At 44.4% G+C, this 21,200-nt stretch overlaps 1 protein-coding gene across 1 annotated transcript; it reads right to left on the bottom strand.

Annotated features, from left to right (window-relative positions):
- Positions 1-5,752: 5,752 nt before the first annotated feature.
- Positions 5,753-20,769, bottom strand: c10h10orf67 (chromosome 10 C10orf67 homolog). The gene is made up of 16 exons (XM_047027121.1): positions 20,672-20,769; positions 20,205-20,325; positions 19,404-19,547; positions 19,112-19,186; positions 18,833-18,985; positions 16,679-16,829; positions 15,473-15,531; positions 15,289-15,354; positions 12,616-12,681; positions 10,515-10,634; positions 10,351-10,433; positions 10,196-10,261; positions 10,012-10,099; positions 9,030-9,113; positions 8,587-8,692; positions 5,753-5,892 (listed from the first exon to the last, which is right to left on the bottom strand). The coding sequence occupies exons 1-16, from the start codon at positions 20,767-20,769 to the stop codon at positions 5,753-5,755; spliced, it is 1,620 nt and encodes a 539-aa protein (XP_046883077.1).
- Positions 20,770-21,200: the final 431 nt, after the last annotated feature.

Genomic DNA, 21,200 nt, shown 5'->3' on the forward strand with positions numbered 1-21,200 from the left:
CTATCCTAAATAACCGAAAGTATAACAATAGTCTCCAATCGTTTTAATTCTATAAGATCCGTATTGAGCTTATGGTAAAAACACTGGGAAGGACGCCTAACAAGATTCTCATAAGCTGCAAATCTGCTAATACTTGGATTATCGCGCTTTAAAATATGGACCCCAGAGTCTGCAAATCCCCTGAACTCCCGCGTTATTTTCATTAAGCTATCCCCACGGTGGCATCGGGGTACCAGCTGCGAGGTTGAACAAACACCAGTTGAATCTGCCCGACAATGTCAACGTCCTTGGGCAAATCACCCGAACACCAAGCGCCGAGACGTCCACTTGGGCATGAGGAGTTCTAAGTCGAAGTTTGCGCAAATAACAGGGGTTATACCACAACGATTGTCTTTTGTCAATGTTAGTTAAGCGTGGCTAGCCAACAGGTGTTAGGATTTGGCCCACAGAGCAGGGTAGCAGAGACCATGGAAGAAGGGAGTGCAAGGCTGCCAGAAACGCTTACCGCTGTCCAGGCGCCTCGCCTTTACACGGCGTGGAAGCGCCTCACAATCCAAATGATATCTTTATTGCTACTCCCGTGTCCTGGGCTGTGACATATCCATCCCCTTCGAGGTTCTCTGGGATGCACCTGGTCTAAACTTGTTCTTTTTGTGCATGGAGTCCTGGACAGCAGCTGCTTAAAACAAGCAAAGAGAGAGGCCCTTACAGTGTCTCCAAGACGTTTTGGCACGGCTTTCTCGTCTTTAATGTTCCATTAACCATTGTCTTTATACAATATGGGAACTGTAAAGCAAGACTTTTTGTTATAATAAAACACATTTTCAATGATACACCCGGATTGAATGCTCTGATACGAGCCAGCCAAACATTCAATCTCGTTTTGTCTCTCTGCAGGCAATTAGACCACAGCCTTTTGCTGCGTCTTGATAAGCCAATTACATTTCTGTCTACAGATTTTTCAAGTAGAGAAAGAACATGGTACTGGCTCCTTGGGACATTGATTTTATTTCCATCACCTGGCGTTTTCGGCTGTATTTACTGGGGGAAATGTCAACTGTTTGATGGTACATGTAGTAGCCTACCATACGAGCTCTCACCATCCGGCCTCCGTTGTTTTTTCTCGCTAATAACTCATTACCGGGAATTGACGAACCCACCATTTCATTTGCCTTGTGTTTCCCATATTTTGATCCGTAAGATTAAGCAGATGTTACGATTGAAACCCGAAAGCTCTAGGGCTACTCCTGTGTGAAAGAGAAAAAGCGAAGTCCATGCTCGGTGAACAAAGAACCCGGGAGATCTTCAGAAAAACATTTACGACCAATAAACAGACTTCAACCTGCTCTATTTCAACCATTGTGTTGTTTGTGAATAATTAATGTTAATAGGAACAGGTTTGTGTACTCTCAATGCCAAGGCCACAGGTGCGTGGTGACAGCATGAATGACGTGCCAGATTTTTGCCAAACTCGAGGGCCCTTCTCGAGGGCCTTCAAGCTGATAGAAAATATTGTCATTTATTTAATTCACAGCATTACTTTCACTGAGGACAAAGAAGGATGATGAAAAGCTTATGCTGCAATCAAACACGACATGGTGGTCGCTTTGCTTCCTGAGAGAATGGGAGAGTCAATGCCCAGGCGCGCTATGGTTTGTGCGCAAGTACTCCATCTAAATCAAATAAAGGACCCTTTCCAACTTTTAAAAGACCACATTTTACCTTTATTAAAGCCTCGACGGCTGTATCCATTAAGCATATGGTGCTAAGGCACTAGTCTTTTGTACTCTAAACCCCTTGAGAGGGTAACTTGTGTGCTTCTCAACTTGTGTGCCTCTCAATAGCCGAACTTGATCTGAGGCAACAAGTGTACCGAGGCGCGCGCAAAATGTTATACAGTATGTTTGTTTTGCTTAGTTTTTTACAAAAAAAATGCATTGTGGCTCACTTTAAACAATAGCTGGTAATACAGAAAATACAATAGTAAGAGTCTTTCACAATGTTTTTGTATAAAATATTAAATGATTGTGCTAAACTTGTTAAGACGGTTAATCCAAAATGAGTGTCCCTTTTGCGCATGATCTAACCTCGGTTATCTATGTGGATGGATATATGCAAAGGACCCGTGGGTCTCATCTCTATTCTTTCATCACCAAAATGCATCAAGATTCTTAAAAAATAAAAATAAAAAAAGATTAGGAAACTTATTCTAAAAGTTTTAGTTTGTTCAATTTTGGTCATTATAAAAACTGAATTGGCTACAATTATGTTCCTATCGGGGAAAGTTGATAATCATTTGTTGCCAAAATTTAGAGTGTGTCAACGGGAGATGGAAATAAAACAAGAGTTCCGAGTTTGTAAAACTGAAATCAAGAACAAGCTTCTTATGGATGCTTGGGTAAAGAGTGGGCGCATTGCTGAAGATAAACGGGATTCATTGTCTCGAGTGCGCCTTTATCATTAAGATGTTTGAGACAATAAATAGGGTTATATAAGGTTTGTATAATAATTGGTCTTGATAATGACATTCTTTTTTATAAAAAATGGCTAAATCCTTAAATGATATATCATTTAGTAATCAACATTTGCAAATGCCAGATGTATCTTTCTCTATTCAGCAGTTTATTGTGTATTTCATGAAATAGGTCTAAAAATAACAGTAAAAGACTGCACGAGAGTTTATGAGAAACAAGCTATTGCCCAAAAGGCTAAAAAGATCTCAGCGTTTATTGTTAGGTATCCTATAATTCATCGGTTAAATTACAGACCTTTAAGAGTAATATATTACAAGCATGGGAGTGCTTTTTCCTCCAATAGTTGGACTATGACAGGGACATCTGGCTGGGACTTGGCCCTGAAAACCCCCCCTTGGCGGGCCCAGCCCAGATACACTGACCTTTCCACGGGGGAACGGGAGATTAGCTTTTGACTGAATTAGCCATAAAGACGTCTTGCTATGATCATTGTTGGGCTGATATCGTGCTTAATATGAGAGGCATTGTGCACAGCTTTTGCATGCCCCAAATGAAATATTACAGTCCTTTTATTGGCGGTCGTTCAAAACAAGGCGGATGGTGCGTTATGTGTAAACTACCAAAATGCAATGCTTTGATTACAAAACTTTGATTGTAATGGACAGAGAACAATTATCGAAAGTTTGCCAAGCAGCCTACAACTGACTCTTGTACAGCAAAGTGAAATAGATAAATGCTATAAATCCTGAAAAGCGTCCCATTATAACAGCCTAAGCGATCTGACATTTTTATATCAAATCCACACTTTTTCATCACTCCTTGGTGGCCTGTGGGCTTCTCCCTCCTATCATTGGTGATTGATCTACTTTTATTTAGTCTACTTTCTACCTTGCATCACCAAAGAAAAAAGTTCAACGAAAATGTGATAAATTACAAATATGCTAATTTCTTTCATCGCCGTTGTAAGTGTGTCTAGCTGAAAGTGAATAACGCCTTGCAGTCAGTCTGCGCGCGCTAGGGGAGCAAGGGACCCCAGGGCGTCGATCAAAGCGACCTTTTCTCTTTCATCCCCGGTATTCTCTTCCAAACTATTTCGATACAATATGTTTCCCTGATGCACGTCATGTGCCGGGGACACAAAACTCGTTGCAATCCAGCTAAATGTGTCCAGCTTCTTTTGTTCTCCAAGATGGACTTCTGGAAAGTTTTTTTCCTCTTTTCTCCCTCAGTTGCCAGGATTCAGAAGTGTAAAAGCATGCATCATTTTTCACCACGTCCCGTTTTCATATTCACAAAAGGAAATCTATGAAACAGGCCCTTCACTTGTTCACTGGCTTGAACTTCACTGATGTCCGACTGATCTCTTTTCCTTTTCTAAGCACCACACAGCAGGGATGAATTTGCAAGACAAATGCAGCTGGGAGTCAAGTGGCACAAAACATTTCAGTTAGAAAGAATAAATTCAGCTTTATTTAAATACAAAATCGTTACATTCAAAAACAAAAGCTGTGGCATGACGTTTGTAATAATATATTTGGAAACCTAAATTGTGATTATGCCATTGAAGTTTGCTGCATATATCATCCACAATAATCACTTTACATAAAATGTATCTTAAGTATTAAGATAATATAATTAAATCTTTATCTCAACTAAATTGCAATTAGTGTCTTGAAATCATAATTGGAAACATAAAAGACTAAACTCTGATACTGTTAAAACGGTATAGCCTGTGCATACCGACCATCTTCACGGAAAGGGAAGGATTGAAGGGCGAGAGAGTGAGGGAGAGAGAGAGAGAGAGAGAGAGAGAGAGAGAGAGAGAGAGAGAGAGAGAGAGAGAGAGAGAGAGAGAGAGAGAGAGAGAGAGAGAAAAAACAAGTGAAAAAGAGAGAGACAGAGCTGGTTGAAATGGCTGAGAGCCAGTAGTGCTGGGAATGTTTCCAGCCAGAAGTGACTGTGATTAAGCTAGTACTGAGACTCCCTGCAGGACCCCAACACACCAGTTAACACTGTTTATCCAGCTTTTAATGAAACCAATTACTCTGTGAGTCACTCCCACAAAATGTCCCCTCTTCAGTTGTTTTACAACCCCAAAGTAGGATGTGTGAAAGAGAAGACGGACATGCAGCACGAGAAAGCCCTCTGAGACCCTTTGCTGGGCTGTAACATATATCTAGCCCGTTTCTATGACAACTTGGCATTACAGCCTAATTCAGTTTTACTCAATGCCTGACAAGGATGTTTAAAGTGTCTTATTACGCTAAACTGTTGAAAATAACAAGACGTTAATGCAATAAACAGCTCATGTCTTTGAAGAGGGCGCTGTGGCACAGTCAAATGAATCGGTCATATCCAACAATCATCCCCTCTAGATGACAAGGAGCAGAAGAAGGATTGGGTAATTGATTATAAGCCTGTCGTCTGAGGCTATGAGGGCTGATGTGAACAGGGACAGATTGGGGCGGGGGGGGGGGGGGGGGGGGGGTGGGCGGGGTCAGTGTATGGGTTGGTTTCTCTGGGAGAAGCCCAAACACCCTGGGAAAGTCAGAAAGAACAGTCTCCAATTCTTCTAACCGCCTAACTGGTGCACCAGTAATCAGGCCATGACGAACATGCAAACGAGGTGACTGTACAGTAAATTAAGCCTTTTGGGAAAGTGAAATAAATAGACTGAAGCCAAATGTGTCCTCTTGTAGAGAGAGAGAAAAAAACAAAATAAATGGTTGTTTTTGACCCTCTGATTTTCCCAAGTAGAAACGTAGCAGCCCAGACCGAATCACACGTCCTCAATCCTCATTGTGATGTAGCAACGTTGCTATTGATGGTTTCTCCAAAGGCCTGGCATTCCTCTGATTTTGTGCGGTACGAGGCAATGCATGCATAAAGCTATAGAGGTTCCACAGAACTCTCCACTCGGCTGGCTAACAGTCAGTGAACTTTTCTCTATTCAGGCATTATGCTACCTGTTCAAGTTAAACTCATTCAGTTTATTCATGATGGTAAATGAATGGCAGTTTGTTTGATGTCAATTCATCAAGATAAATGGTTTTCGTAACAAACATGACTGTTGTGGGACTTGTTGTTTCCCTGGCAAAACTAAACTAAAGCATGCACAGAAAATAAAGAATAAAACTAGGAGAAGAAAAACAGTAAATACACCTTTCTCTCTCAACTGTATATTGGTATAACACTTCAATTGTATGACACAAAGCACTTAAGGAGTGAGACAGGCATGTGTGTGTGTGTGTTTAATTGAGTCTACTGAGGGTAAGGTTTTACTTGAAGGGGGCGTTGACAGCGGAGGTAAGGGAGGACGTCTGTCTGGCCGGGGATGAAGGATGAGGAAGAATCCCCACCAGCTCTTCCTCCCCATCATCATCATCATCATCATCACCTGACTCCAGCTGGGACTCTGCTGGGACAGCAACGCAGCAGATGAATAATCATGTTGTGTTTGCTGCTTTATATAACCAAGTGGATTTGAATAGTACGTTCGTGGACTACAATGTGATCACCGCATCAACAGTTATAGTGTCTGTTTTCCTAACTTCCGACTCTGGAAACTGTGTGGGTCTACCTGTGGTTAAAACCATGTTGTACAAAAGCCTTTCAGTGATTTAAATGGGGAAAATTGTTTTTGCACAAACTCAATACTGGCTGGAAATGGTAAATTAAGTACATGCCTAATATGTTTCTGAATGTGACTGTTTGTTAATAATTATGATTTGATTAAAGAGTTAACTTAACAAACAATACATGGACTTGTTTCCTTCACTCATTTTACTGGAATCAGAAAGGACACGATTACTATTAGTGCATTCATAGACATGTTATCTTTTCTTAATGTCTTTCACAAAGATCAAAGTCTTAACAAGGCCCATCTGTATCCCCGCCCCTCCACAACGTGTAGTTGATGATTTGTGGATTAGAAAAGCAGTGGTTCGTTTCACCATCTCAAGTCATCTTTTTGTTTCCAATCAAGTGAATGTGGGGACTGCCCATGGGAGGGGCGACATGACATTTCCCCGGCTGATTCTAAACAGGTCACGGACGCTGCATAGACCCCAAGGCGGTGGGAGGGGGAACCTCGCCAAAGCGTGTAACTGAATCAAACCAGTGGTTACCCCCTTTCAGCAGTGTAGGAATGGCCTCAACAATACCCTTCACATCCCATCCCACCAAAGAGGACATGGGCCTTATAGGGACACTGGCTAGCTGACTGGATGCAAGGCTTTTTATCACTGAGGAGGCCTGGCCAGGGATTCCAAATAAAGCACTTTGGGGATCTCTATGAGTATTTTGTTTGTTTTGCTTGATTCGTAATTGTTTTGTTTTTTTTGTGGGGGGGGGGGGGGGGGGGAATTGTCAGTAGACATTTAGATATGAAAAATGTGTCTTGTGTTGGGACTTGAGCAATGTGCTGGAGAGAAAAGGGCTGGAGAATGGAGGCCTGAGTGGTGAGCTGCCCTCATACTGACCTGGGGCTTTCAGCGGGCTGGAACACATCACACATCCCATTGTTGGAGGTGATTAATTGAGAGTGATAACTTACCATGAACAGAGATTGTTATAGTGCTTTAATGCGGTAGGCCTGGGTTTGGAAACGCCCTATTCACGTAGCTTTGTACTCGAGCATATGGGCCCAGACGTATTCACACACAAAGACGAGCAAGATTTATCACGCTTGTATGTCCTGCTAACAACGTTTTCTTCCTACTAAGATATTTCGATTGCACTAACAAATTTGAAACCTGCAGATTCACACATTGAAAGGTTAGAGTACAAAAAAGTGAGTCCGATTATAATATGTCTTGACTTTCAGCATTGCATGGTGTCAATAGAGAACATGAAATTTCTTGCAAAAACATTGTTCAGGGACAGTTTACCACCACCATCCACATCTCTCCCCTTGGCCTTCCCTGAGGGTCAACCATTCCGGGAAAAGACACAGAGGAGCAAAAGTGCTTAGCCCCTCAGCCCAGCTCCTGCATCATTCACACCATCTCAGATTACTGACCCGCAGAAGCAACCCTAATCTGCCGTGTGACTAAACCAGTTTACACAGGCTTTTTTAGAAGTGTCAAGACCCACGCTGGCCACACTGCCTTATCACCAAAGTGGGGGCGGGCCGAGGCAGGGGTCACTGCCCAGGGCCCACTCGGACCCCAGTAAAGACCAGTGGCTTTCAACTCTGTCACCTTCCACCACGCAGCCTGTCAGCCATGTTGACTTTGACTTGATTGCACCCGAGGCCCTTTGGACCCCTTCACACAACACACAAAGCAGCGTCCTTGTCGGCCAACGGACAGAGGCCAGTGACCAAACCTCCCACACCATAAAGAGATATGAAACGAAGAACTCTGCATGGCCAATGATCAAAAACGACAGTATGAACTCATAGCGTCCACCATTAAGACCAGAGGCCTCGTGACATATTACGATGCCTTGGTGAATCTACTCCCGAGGATAAGAGACAGGGGCTGTCTATACCCTCTCTCGTTGTGTTACCTACTAAGCCTCCTTGTCTGTGGTTACGGGCTTGTTGACACTTTTGAGGAGGAAAGCGACGTAGTCAGGCAGACTAATTGGTCAGCTACTGTGCACCGGATAGTTTTGTCTGACTCTGTGAGCATCTATATTGACAGAGAGAATTAAGTCTCCTACTTATCTGGCCGCGCCTCATCATGTCTGCTAAGCTCATTAGCGCAGATCCCAATTATCAGAAAGTCAATAGATGTCAAATACACAGAGATTAAAGGGAGCTTAACATTTTTAGCCAGGTTGATCTCTGCTTCATCAGTGATTACACTTGATGTTTACAAATGTTTCAAACAAAGGAGTCTGTTAGCAGGACCATCCCAAAGATTCCAATGAGTCTGCATAATTCTTATAATTATGACAACAATGCATCTTTAATCTCCAGTGCTTGGCAACAGTAAAGATAACTAAATACCCCCTTCAGGAGTATCCAGACTATTTTAAACAATACAGTGTTTGTTCAGAAATGATATACAGAATAATGTATAGTATAGATTTTCAGTAAAATACTCAATAGGAAGCGTGATGTAGTCTCTGGTCTGGATTCAGAGAGAGTTAGGGAACAGCTTGCCTGAACAGGAGAGTGCATTAGTTCCTCTCCTCCCATCTGGCACAACGATGTCCCTCCTCTGATGGGTACAGTTCCTCTCATGGTGACCTCCAGTGCCTATGTTTGGCTAACACATACAGTACAAACAGACACATATTTACATTTAGCAGACGCTCTTATCCAGAGCGACTTACACTAAGTACAGGGACTGTGAGGCAAGTAGGGTGAAGTGCCTTGCCCAAGGACACAACGTAATTTGGCTCAGCCGGGAATCGAACTGGCGACCTTCAGATTACTAGCCCGATTCCCCACCGCTCAGCCACCTGACTCCCACATATACATACAGACACACAGCACAACCCCCCTAACACACAGAGGGGGGGAGGGGGCATTTGGTTGAAGAATCTTTCAATAAGATGAAAGCATAGCTACAGTGGTATATCATATTCTCCTGTGGTACTGACCAGGGGCGTGCCTTTGGTATAACCAGGAATTTTGAACCCATTGCTGTATCCACCGGCACTCTGGTGATAAACAGGAGTTTCCATCTGTAACGGAAAATGCACATTGTGAGAACAGCTTGGACTTCATGCATTAATTCAAGAGCTAAGCAAGCTAACCAAGACTTAACTGTTCCGTTAGTTAACAAAGCACGCCATGCTGCTAGCATATAACATTGAATGTTTCAATCCCAAACACGAGGGGCGCTTGTGTGATGTGTGGAGCACAGCACTGCTACTATTCAGCATCCTGGCCAACAGCAGACGGGTTCTTAAAGGAGATGTTTAGCTTGCTTTCATCCTCATTGTTTCATTGATGGTTGACATATCCTGAACAACCATGAGTGGAAGAAACCACAAAAACACCGGGGCCAAAGGCTATGAATATTCATGAGCAGCGACACCAATGGAGGGCCTTGATGAGAGGCTTAATGATGCTGCACCTGTTGAACTCTGATCTGTTGGCTATAGTCTCTGGAGAACAACAATTTGAGGGCTAGTTTTACGAAGACCGGCGAGGAGTGCGTTTGAGTGCGTGTGTGTATCTGTGTGTACGATATGTTAAAGGTTTCAGTTTAGGTTGGTGGCTGAGCCAAACTAACTTCTTTCCTAAATTAATTTCCAATAGGTCCCTTAGCACCGGTTAGAAGCCTCTTCTTTCCACTCTGCTTCTCATACCATCACAGTAGCAGTACACACATCCGTTTAAAGAGTTTGGGATGTATTTAAATGCTTTAGAAGTGCTCCATTAAGTCCTCCTAGCACAACAGATGGGTTGGGTTTGAAAGGTTTGGGGCCAAGATGAATTAAGGTTCACACTGAAACCTTCATATAACTCTGCCAGCGCCTCCATGTTCTGCCTACACACCTGTCTTCCTCCCTCCGTTTAATTTGTCCTTCTTCCCATCCCCTCCCTCCCCCATGAGCGCTCTCCCTCCCCCCTCACCGTGTAGGTGACTGAGGCATGCTGGAGCTGGGCTGCCTGGCGCTGCAGGGTCTGCCTGAGGAACATCTCATCCTTGACGGCGTGGAAACTAGTAGACAGGAGGCCAGAGCATGCCACTGTGAGTGTCCAATCAGAACTGAAATTGTCTTCGATTGATGGGGGGGGGGGGGAAATAATGCTATACCTCCGATTCAGAACCTCAAACTTCACCTCCCATAACTCATTGGAGCGAAACAGTTCTTTCTGGAGCCTTTGAAAACAACAGAGAAGCAGTACTACAGTTAGCACAGAGGATGAATATGTTAGTCTAGTAGTGTAATTTAAATAGCTAGTTCGTACTTAGCAGTTTGACTTCTCAGGGCAGTTTCTGTCTTTTTCAGCGACTCAAGTTGCTGGATCAAGTCTCCCTCTTCCTTCTGAACCTGAAAACCGGCAGACAAATTGAGTTATCAGAGCAGAAACATTACTATGTGTGTGTGTCAGCTGTGTGTGCATATCTTTACCACAGGATGTTTCTCTGCGGCCTGGGCCTTCATCAAACCCTCCCGGGCTTGTATTTCAGCCTTGTGCCTCTCCTTCTCTGCCTGCTGCTTGTCCTCTAACTTCATCTCCATAGCCAGTTTCTGAAACAAACACAACAGACAGTGAACAGGACACAGACACATCCAACATATACCCTGCTCACACAAGGGGGATATTTCGGTGGTATTTCTGGAAGAGAATGGGAACAAGAGCTCAATCCAAGATGGCCTGATTTTCCAGGTATATTCATGTCTCACGTGTCTCCTTCTTGAACATTAGTAGACATCAAAGAGCCAGTATTACTTATGGAGCCATCCATACTGTGTTCTCTGTTATATCCACATTCATATAAAGAAATGGACCTTGTGTTTATTGCCAAGCTATTAACTCCGGCTCCAACAATGGGCTGCTTTAAACAAACCAAGTGTCCATTCTCAATGCCTGGGCCTGGCATTGTGAGGCGCCATGTTAGCTGATTTAGAGCGTATGGTCAGGGGAGTGTGTGAAGGTCGGGTCAGCCAAGGTCACCACGGGACATCCGATTTCTTTTAAAGAGCAGGAACCTCAATGAAGATGGAAGTGAGTTAAAAGACTGACTGCTCCTGTCTAAGGACTGCCCGTTGGATGAATATTGTTCGACCGGCCGTCTGAAACCATCTGTACCATCATCTGGTGGAGGAGGGGTGGTGACCCAGGCCACTGGGTTAGTGAATGTGTGACCCAAGTGAGTGTGTGCACGTGAGTATCTGAGTGCATGAAAGGGGGTCTGTGCGTGTGTGAATGAAAATAGGCAGCCTTCCAGATTTTTCATGGTGGAAGCAGTGGGTGTACCCTCACTGTGTACTTAGGCTAGTTAAGACAAGGGTGTCAGGGCGATGGTTTTGTTTCTGCTCAGTGTGAGAGAGCGAGAGAAGGAGGACTGGGAGACGGCCATGGCTGTCCCTGATCTGAGGCTCTTTGTCTGTGGAGGATCAGTTAATGTGTAGGTGTCTCCTCCTGACAATAGACCGGTCCGAATGATCTGCCTGGAGTCACTGACCATGCTCTGAGGATAGTCGTGGAAGCCAACCCTGCTCCCTCCAACACTTTGACTTCACTCCATTTGACAGGGTTAAACACATTTAAATAAATGTCCTACTTTTTTACTAGGTTCTTCCATTTTTACGGGTCAAGATATACATATATATAGAAAAACCTTTGACACGTGTTGTGAATTTGCCCAAGCTGAAGCCAGATTCGCTGACCTCCATCTCTGGCAGTGAGGCAGTATGCAGGGCAGGCAGCCGGTATTGTTGAGTCACTCGTCATGAAGTGGACTTTCAACTCGGTCTCATTGTGGCAAGGTGCCATTAATCAGAGAGCCCAAGCCCCTGTTAGCCACTCTAACCACCAGAGCTTTGTTGTGTCAGCTGCACGCTGCTGCATTCCTCGCTCTATCCATCCCTCCTCTCTCTCACACAGTTTCTTTCACTCTCTACCTACTCTCGCTCTCCTTTTATTTCTGTCTTTCGCTCTCCTCATTCTCTTTGTAGGATTTGTTCCTCTCTCTCTCTCTTTCTCTCCTCTCCCTCTCTTTCTCAGGTTTGTCTCTCCCTTCCTGCCTATCAGTGCTGAATGTGGAATTCTCAAAGTGGTCAACAAGACAACACACACTATTACCCCAAATAATAAAGTGCTAACAAGCACATTCCCCACGTGCCAAATGAGCACCAGGCCAGACACGTTGATGGATGCACCTCAGTGTTGACACACAAGGTAGCAGGGTGTATCATTAACCAAACTCCTGGGGCTGAGAATCAATACGGCTGAGAATGAGCGTGTGCACGGCTATCCTCTGTCTTTACTCTGAGAGCCTAATGTCTTCAGTGGCGGAAACAGACTGATACTCTGACATACCCAACACAGACAGATAGCTTTTGGCTGTGGCACAATCTTGGAAAAGCACGGCTACAAAAGACGTTTGTGGTCCTTAATTGGGGTTCCAAAAAAAAAGGTGGAAAATAGGTAGAAAAGAAATGTTGAAATGAAGACAGGTCCTCTCCAGCCCTCACAGGTTCCCTGTCTCCATCATAGCTCTCCTACCTCATTTTTGTGAGACTCCTCCACACCTTTCAACTCTTTCTCCAGGTCTTGTTTAACTGCCTTAATCTGTAGGAAAAATATTGAGGGTAAAATTATTTCAGAGACAGTTCATGGACAGCTCTGCCAGCGTGTGAACAGACCGGTTTGTAAGTCATGAGTGTGCATTATAATTACAATATGGGTTTGTAATTATAATGGTGCTACAAACCGCTAGTTGAAAAGACCATTAAGAAAACCACCCTATTTCTTCTCTTAAAGAGGCAGAGGTCACATCAACATTGGGGCACACATGTCCTTTTGCACTTTTGAAGCTTTTATAAAGTGGGCCCCTTAGGGCAAATAAGAGAGAAGGTGTCTCTCAAGACCTTCAAGCCCAGACTAAAGCAGTGATTTCCCAGTGAGGTGTTCTCTATTATAAGGGTGTCATTGTGTTAAGAAGACAACAGTCAAGGGACGAGTCTTGGTGCTGAAGAGCCCATTAACAATACTCCAGCTGGACACAAAGATCCAACCATCTTAATGTAGGCTGCAGAAAGGAAGGAGGGTTACAGAGGGCAGGTTATGCTGTCCTATTCCTGCAACCATAAAGGAGGCTGCTACACTACCTCAGTGTCAGCCTGTCCACAGCAGGCTCAGTGCTAAAGATGGTGTCACTTGTGTTAGTGTTACTCAGTGTTAAACAAGGTTGTCTAGCACCCCTTGGATACACATCTACATTTCACCGTTCATATATGATGTAAAATCCAAACGTCTTGAAGTTCTTAGTAAATACGCTTTGTGTGGATGATATTCATGGGAGTTGTTTTCAAGCGAGATAACGATTCTTCTGTGGCGCCCTGCTGCGGTGGTGTGTGTTGTTCACCAGCATGGAGCACACTTCCCACCCAGCTGGTCAGTCGGACTGGGTCCAGAGACCTCTATGACTGCAGCTTTGGCCTCACACCAGGACATAACCTCCAATGGGGCATCCAACCATGGAAGTTCATTTTCTGCTCCATTGATCAAAGTCTCTGAAATAATGCGTTTTGATTCATGAAGCAATGGCTTTAGAATAGAGACCTTAACTTTGAGTCTGTCTGTCAGTCACTAACATAAACACGGGAAAAGACACAACAAAAAGAGATGATGAATGGAGAAAGAGAAGGATTGGGGGGTTGTATGCGCTGCTATAGATATGGATAAGCCCATTCATTGATGATTGAAATGACATTGAGGATGTGTCAATTGGAGGTTTTTACTCGAGGCTTGACCATCCAACCCCACCTGCTCCAGCATCACGTATACCAATAAGAAACACACTGGCTTTGTACAAGTCAGGGAAGAGAAGACAGTACTGCATGCCTTACAAGGAAAACAGCAACACACTGGGTCATATATCAATGTTAGACAAAATGTTGACTCTATTGTATCTCTAAGATATTGTTTCATATTTTTTCCCACTATAAATGACATATGTTGCAGTTTTTTATAATGAAGAGCAAAGCATATGAAATACCCCAAGTAAGAGAAGTCCAGAACCCGAATTCTCTGTCTACCATAAATCTAGATTTGAAGACATTGCTCATATTGTGGCACAGATGTTTAGATTAGCTCCATGTTTCTTGATCCGCAAGGGCATTAATCCATTCATCACTTTCCAAAACAATTTAACCCCTGACCACAGTAATGTGCAGTAAAAGAATGCAACATCAATGTTTGAGGTCGAGACCATTGACACAATTGTAACCTCTGTAGGTTGATCGAGAGCACACTACCTGTCAGCAATATGTTTCAAAGCAGCCAGCATCGGTCAGAGCATGGCATTCAGTAGCCTTGTGTGACAAGTGGCACACAACACTTAGAAACAGAGGGCTTGTCAGCTTCGCAATCCCACATTCATTTGAATTTAGAATCAAGTGAAAAGAGGTGGAGGGATGAGGGTTAAAGCTATTCGGACAGATCTGGGTTCCCTGGTACCCAAGTCCCCACATCGCAAGGTGCCTGTCTGTAGGCAGTGATTGATGAGAACAGCACTGGACACTCAAGTAAATATGATGGCAACACTGATAAGACTGATTGGTCTTTTGAGTCTGTCCTACAGTATTTGTATACAGTATCAGTATACAAAGAAGTGTGTACACATATATGCCCTCCATGTAGAGAATCAAATGAATAACCTGACTTGAAGATTTAATGGGACTGTAAAGAACATAACCAGTAACCAGCACACTTCAATAAAAACAACTGGCAGAATGTCATTTTCACACCGAATCGTGCTATTTAACAGATAATCCATGTTGACATTTGGATGTCACAATTAAATCAATAAAACGCCATAAACCAGTCCAACCAGCACCACACATTAAAGCAGTGACTGGCCTATTTGCCAAATGTTTGAGATACTCTACCATGTCAAACATTAACTTTTATTCCTCTCCACAGTAGATGATACAGGACTATAAAATCATTTAGATTGTACTCCTCCACCTACCAGTTGTTTTACAGTAAGACCCAGTAATCTTCTGGCATCCTCCATGCTTTAGACAACACTACTAAGGGAGTTACAGAGAGCTCTTAGGGGGTAGGGTATTCACTATTTTAAAGGGGGTAGCGTACACATCACCCCTTCCACCCCTTCCACCCCTCCACCTCCCCCTGCCATACCGCTCCAAGACCTGTGGACAGAAAGCTTACCTTTCTTTTGCTGTTCTCTTTCTCCAGGTTGATTTGAGCTTTTAGTTGTTCACAGTCATTGCTCATCTAAAACGTAAGAAAAAGATAAACACATCAAATATATTTCATCGAAACATTTCAACGTTCACTCACAATACTTCACATAATATTTGTTCTATAGATGAGTTGTTGTTCATCCAAATACCTTCTGCATATTTAATTTATCCTCCGCTGCATCGGCCTTCAGTTTTCGAATCGTGTAAGCTGTAACAAATAAGGAAATACGTGTTTCCATGTTTGGTTATCAGATGGACGGGGTAGGGGTTGGTGCGCTGTTTGAGATCCAGAGAGGATGGACGATGCATTTGGGAGAGGGACAGTGTGTGTGAGGTGGGGGTCTACGCGAGGAGGGAGGGTGCAGAGGGGGACGTGACATGTATTGTCCTCGTTGCTGGCCTCAGATGGTCTACTTGAACCTTGACTGGCCCGGGCCACTCAGAGGGCTCGAAGACGCCATTATTAGCCGGCCTGACTGGTCAAAAGCCTGCTCTCCTGTCATTTCTATGGCCTGACCTAAAACCACTGAGTTCAAGGGCCAAGTGTGTGTTTGCACTCCGCTGTTCTATATCAAAAAACAAAAAAGTTAGTCACAGACTATTGAAATCCTCTTGAGCAGGTGACTCTTTCGATCCCTCTGAATGAGCTACGTGTCAAATAAGAGACGCGCAGTAGAGATGACAGCACACGGCATTCAGAAATACAGGCTAATGTCGATTTAATAAAGTATGCCGTTCTCCTTAAAAGACCCTTCAACAAGGGCACTGTGACACCAAGTCAAATAGGGGCGCAGGGACTCCAACAGGCATGTGTCGGCTCTATCAGGTTAGATACAGTATATGTTTGTGCTCGTGTGTGTCTGTCCACTCGTTCGGTGGAACCTTTTCAGATGGTTACCTAAGTTACATAAGCAATGAATGAACATTGTCAAACATTAGGGTGAGATAAAGCCCTTGAGCCTTGAGAAGGCACCTGTGTTGTGTTTGCTCTCTCTTGGAGGGCTCCCACACGGTGTCTGATGATGATGATGTCCAATCTAACGAGTGTCGTCAAACATTACGACCAGGCCAGGCTACTGACTGACTGATTGGCCAAGAGGAATTAGAACTCGGACAACATAAGAAGCACGGCTGATAACGGCCTTATAAGATATGATGTACTCTGTCCTTGATCATATAAGGAAATAAAAAATGCAATATTTGTACACATTACAAAAAATGCGTACTTATTTCAATGCTTTGAACTACCGAGGACCCTTTTGAATGTAATTGGTTCTGATATTCATGACCAATGGGATGGTTTAAAATTTGAGATGTAAGAAGACAGGATTTGATCTGACCAGCGACAGTAGTACCTTGATCTTCCAACTGTTGTTCTTTGGTGCCCACAGAGGCAAGGATCTCCTCCATGTGCATGTGCACAGAATCCAGATCATCCTTCAGCCTTTCATTTTCACTCCTCAGCCAGTCTTTCTCTGCATCCTCCAGTCCCTGATCTGAGTTGATCTGAAAACGACACACATACACAAACATGCACACAAAACACACACACACACACATGCACACACATAACACAAACAAGTGCACACAAAGGCACAAACACACACAAGTGCACACAAAACACACCCATGCACACAAAACACACATCCACACACATCCACAATTCCCTTTTTTAACTTTCTCCCTTGAATCCATAAAACAAAGGGCATGCAGCTCAAGCTGCGTGGCAAATATGAGCGCTATTCAGAGACAAAGCCATCGTACAACCATCTCTGAATGGTATCACTGAATAATAAAAAGCAAGACGCACACACACACACACACACACAAAAAGAGCAAAGTCGTTTTTTCCCCCTTCCCCCTTCTCCTTGCCCTGAAGAAAGAAGAGAGTACATTACATTCATGGGGGCCATTTTTATTGACAGGGATAATGCCCATCATACTGTTTGTGTGCACCCTGTCATTCAGGTCAATTTATTCTGGAAGTCCAAAGGAGGCAGCTGGGGCCTTCCACCCACGGTCAAGCCCTGGGCTCTCTGACTACCTCTCTCTGTAACCAGGCAGGACAGCCCGGGGGCTGGTTTCTGTGTGTGTGTGTGTATCTAGATGGTTGTGTGTGAGGGTGTTGGGGGGGGGGGGGGGGGGGGTTTCAGAGTGCAGGGTCTCCAGGGGAGAGGGTTCATGTTGGCTTTGTGACTTTAGCTGGGAGTCCGTGCCTGGCTGACGCTGGCTGCTGGTGTCACAGGGATCACATCAGCCGTCAGGGCGCAGAAGCCAGCAGACTGGGGGCCACATGGAGCCCATCAGGTCCCTGTGATGTCCACACAGCAGTTGTCCCTCGGCTGTTGTCCCCACAGCCACCATTCACACTGCTCCCGACCATTTACGGGGCCTTTTGCATGCCTGTCACACTTAGGCACTGGGGCCGCTGGCTGGCTACTGTGTGTGCAGGCGTTCAAAGGCTTTCAAAGATTCAAGGTCCCGTACGTCCGTCCTCCTCTCCTCTCTTCTCTCCTTCCTCCCTCCGTCACTCCCTCTCACTGGTTTTGTTTCCTTTTTTTTTCTTCCACTTTGAAAAGAGCCGTACTTTCTGAAGCGGGGGTCATATTTGAGGGAAGAAATAAAAAATAAAAAAAACCTGCATATTATGAATGAACTTTTCTCTTTTTTTTTTCTTCCTTCACTCAGTTTTTTGTTTGGTCAAACAGAGAGAGCTTGAGGAGGGGAGGGAGATGAAACTCATGGATTCAGAGTTAAAAGTCATGGGCCATTAACTTTCCCAGTAAGCGAGTGTAATCTACAAACCAGCCGGGGCCACAAACATCTACCCAGATGACGCAAACATAATCCAGGGATTACGAGGGGGAAAGAAAAGACAATTGGCAACAGTTTTAGGGGGTAGCATCCGATGTCATGCCAGAGAGAGCTGTACAGTTGGCAGAGGCTGTAATCCTTGTGGGCGCTGTTCCATCTACCTTGGCACCGACGCAGCATCAACAGATGATCACCTCTCCACCTGCCTGCACCATTACACACGACACCCCCCCATCCCTATTCTCTGCCACCCCACCCCACCCCACCTCTCCCTGCATCCCTTCCCTCTTGTTCTCTCCCACCTTCCTCCATGCCTCAACCAACGATCACCCAGAAACCCACTCACTCCGTGGCCATCCAAGAGGAACTATACCCATTCGGAACGAGTGGCAGCAACAGCCCGTGCTAGGGTCTGACGACGAGCAAGGTGGGAGCTAGCTGACATCCTTAACTCTGGCTCCACCATCTGCCGCAGAGCAGAACTACGGCTGCTGCTGGCCCCGGCCGTGACTGCTCTCATTAGCCCCGGGAACAAAGGGCTGATTCTCCTCAGCAGCAGTCATCTGTTTCCATCGGAGGGGCCCAGGGTTTTGTGTGCCTCTCTGCTCCCTCCGCAGCAGGCTGCTCGTCTCCTTCCTCTTCCCCCGCTCTCCTCCTCTCCTCTGCACTGTTCAGCCACACACGTTCAGACCTACCTGGGCCAGAGTCCTCTGTTCGTAGTCCCTCAGCTGTTCACCCATGCAATCCATCTGAAGGGTCTTCTTCTGGAGCTCAGCCACAAGCGCCTTCATCTGGTCTGTGTCGTCGACCAGCGTTTCCACCCTGTCGCCACGTTTCATGTAGTATCTCTAGGACATGGAGACAGTTGTGGGAACACACATGTTTTTTTGCACGAGAGAAAACACGATGCTGAATGAAACAGGAAAAAGTTGAATGCAACTCAACCGGCATGATGTGTCCAACTCATAGCTTACCTTGAGGCTGGCATTAATTACAGGTATCGCGTCAGCAAATTGTTGTTGGTAACTTTTGCGAATAATTCTGACTTTCTGGAACACAAGAAGGTACATGATAACAAAATGTAATTATGTTGCCTATTTGATAGGTGTGTGTGTGTGTGTGTGTGTGTGTGTGTGTGTGTGTGTGTGTGTGTGTGTGTGTGTGTGTGTGTGTGTGTGCGTGCGTGCGAAAGAGAGAGAGAGAGAGAGAGAGAGAGAGAGAGAGAGAGAGAGAGAGAGAGAGAGAGAGTGAGTCTGGAATGTTTACCTCCTTGTGGTGATTCTCCAGACTCTTGACCTTGTCATTGATTCTGGCATACAGACACTCTGCTTCTTCTTGCAGTCTTGACTTATACTGGGCCTTCATAAACTTAACTTTCATCTCCACTTCTTTCCTCAGTTTTTCTATTTCCTGACAAGCAAACACATTATGTCTGAAAATTTAAAACTAGGGTATTTTACAAGATTGCAACTACAGTGCTTAGACAGGCAGTAGTTTGAATACAAAGACACACCAATGTCTCTAGACCGACTGTACCAGGCAAGGCACTTGGGGGGGTTGGCTCTTTGTTGAGTGAGTATCACTTTCAAACTACAGAGGATGAATAGGCCCACTGCAGAGAGCCACTAGCCTGCCAATCAATTTGTTTAACTCTGCTGGAAAGGGCAGTCATTGCTGCTCCCTGCACACACTCTCTTCCTTTCCACAAAGACGCCATATGCCCTAACGGCAGGGGGCTCCGGGCTGGTATAGGGGCCATGCATTTAAGGGTGAAGTTATAGGAATTTCTCAACTAATGAGATGAAAGGGAATACAGAGTGAATTGAATCACTGAGCAAATCAAGTGGAATGCTCAGTGTCACTCAATCTCACTGCACTTTCTCTGGTGCAGATTTTGGATCACAATGTTGCCAATGGGGGCCTAGTTAGGGCAGTGTGGTTTATTGTTGACAGAAAGTACTTTTTAGTTTATTTTGATTTCCTGGGTATGTGAATTCATAAACGTAAAATGAAGAAACGTACGGTACTTTTGTGTGCTGAAACTTGGCCTATCTGTTGACAACCTACCTTAATGAGCGCAGTTGTGTTGCTGGAGAGCAAATTGATAGTAGGCAACTCTGAGACGTCAGTCTGGGCACAAGCATCTCTTCCAAAGAACCCAACTCGCAGCTGGTTCCCAATTGAAGACCTGCAGGATTGTCAATATGGCAAAGACAGACACCAGGAATGGCTATGATGGCCTAATATCTTTTTTTGTTGTTGTGTTAATTAACACGTAATGAAGACAACAACTGTAGCTACAATTTGATTTGCATCAGCTCAAACCCAGCAGTGCAGGTTCCATTCCAGCCACAGTTGCCAAGTTGGAAGAACTAGGCTACCTTCCTTGAGCTAGTAGTAGCTAGCTAACAAACTCCAAGGGTGAGAACAGCCAGTCAATGAACTGTCAGTGTTAGTTAGCTAGCTAACGCGTTAGCTTGGCTAAAATGAGTTAGAGCATTTAGTGCTACCTACAGTAGTCCACAGTACTGTACCTTTGAATTTCATCAACTTCTTTGGAAAATTGCTTCTCTTCTTCTTCTTCTTCTTCTTCATGCATAAAATATGTTTGTTGTTTCTTAACCACGTCCATGATTTCAGGTGTCAAAAAAACGTTGATAAAGCAAATAATTTTCGCAGTGTGTGCTGTGCTACATTGTGGCACAGTTGCTATGACAACTTGGACACAATTACTAACCACGCCGGATTAGACTGGACTAGAGAGTTGATTTGACTGTATGGCTGATCTGAACGAACAGATTAAAACTGCAGAATCGAACAAGTGTGCGCCTGAGTATGAGAGAGTGGAGCGCCATATGGATTAATCATTTTCAACTGTAGGAATACATTCAGTCGACTTTTTTTGCATTTAACAATACTTGTTAAACTGTGGCATTTTTGCTATCCACAAGATTTTTGAATCCTTAAAAAAAATATTTTCATGGTAGGTTATAGTGACAGATTGCATCTTTTAGTTCTTTCATTTTCTCTACTCACATGAACGCTCCCACAATATACAGTTGA

This window comes from Hypomesus transpacificus, chromosome 10, assembly GCF_021917145.1.
Source record: "Hypomesus transpacificus isolate Combined female chromosome 10, fHypTra1, whole genome shotgun sequence".
Taxonomy (NCBI): domain Eukaryota; kingdom Metazoa; phylum Chordata; class Actinopteri; order Osmeriformes; family Osmeridae; genus Hypomesus; species Hypomesus transpacificus.

Bases quoted from the DNA above. Each gene is read 5' to 3' on its own strand.
- c10h10orf67 (XM_047027121.1), bottom strand. From the start codon at position 20,769: ATGGACGTGGTTAAGAAACAACAAACATATTTTATGCATGAAGAAGAA. The intron at 19,187-19,403 runs GTAAACATTCCA...CTTGTGTTCCAG, and splicing joins TGGAGAATCACCACAAGGAG to AAAGTCAGAATTATTCGCAA. The intron at 10,262-10,350 runs GTACGAACTAGC...TTGTTTTCAAAG, and splicing joins CTGAGAAGTCAAACTGCTAA to GCTCCAGAAAGAACTGTTTC.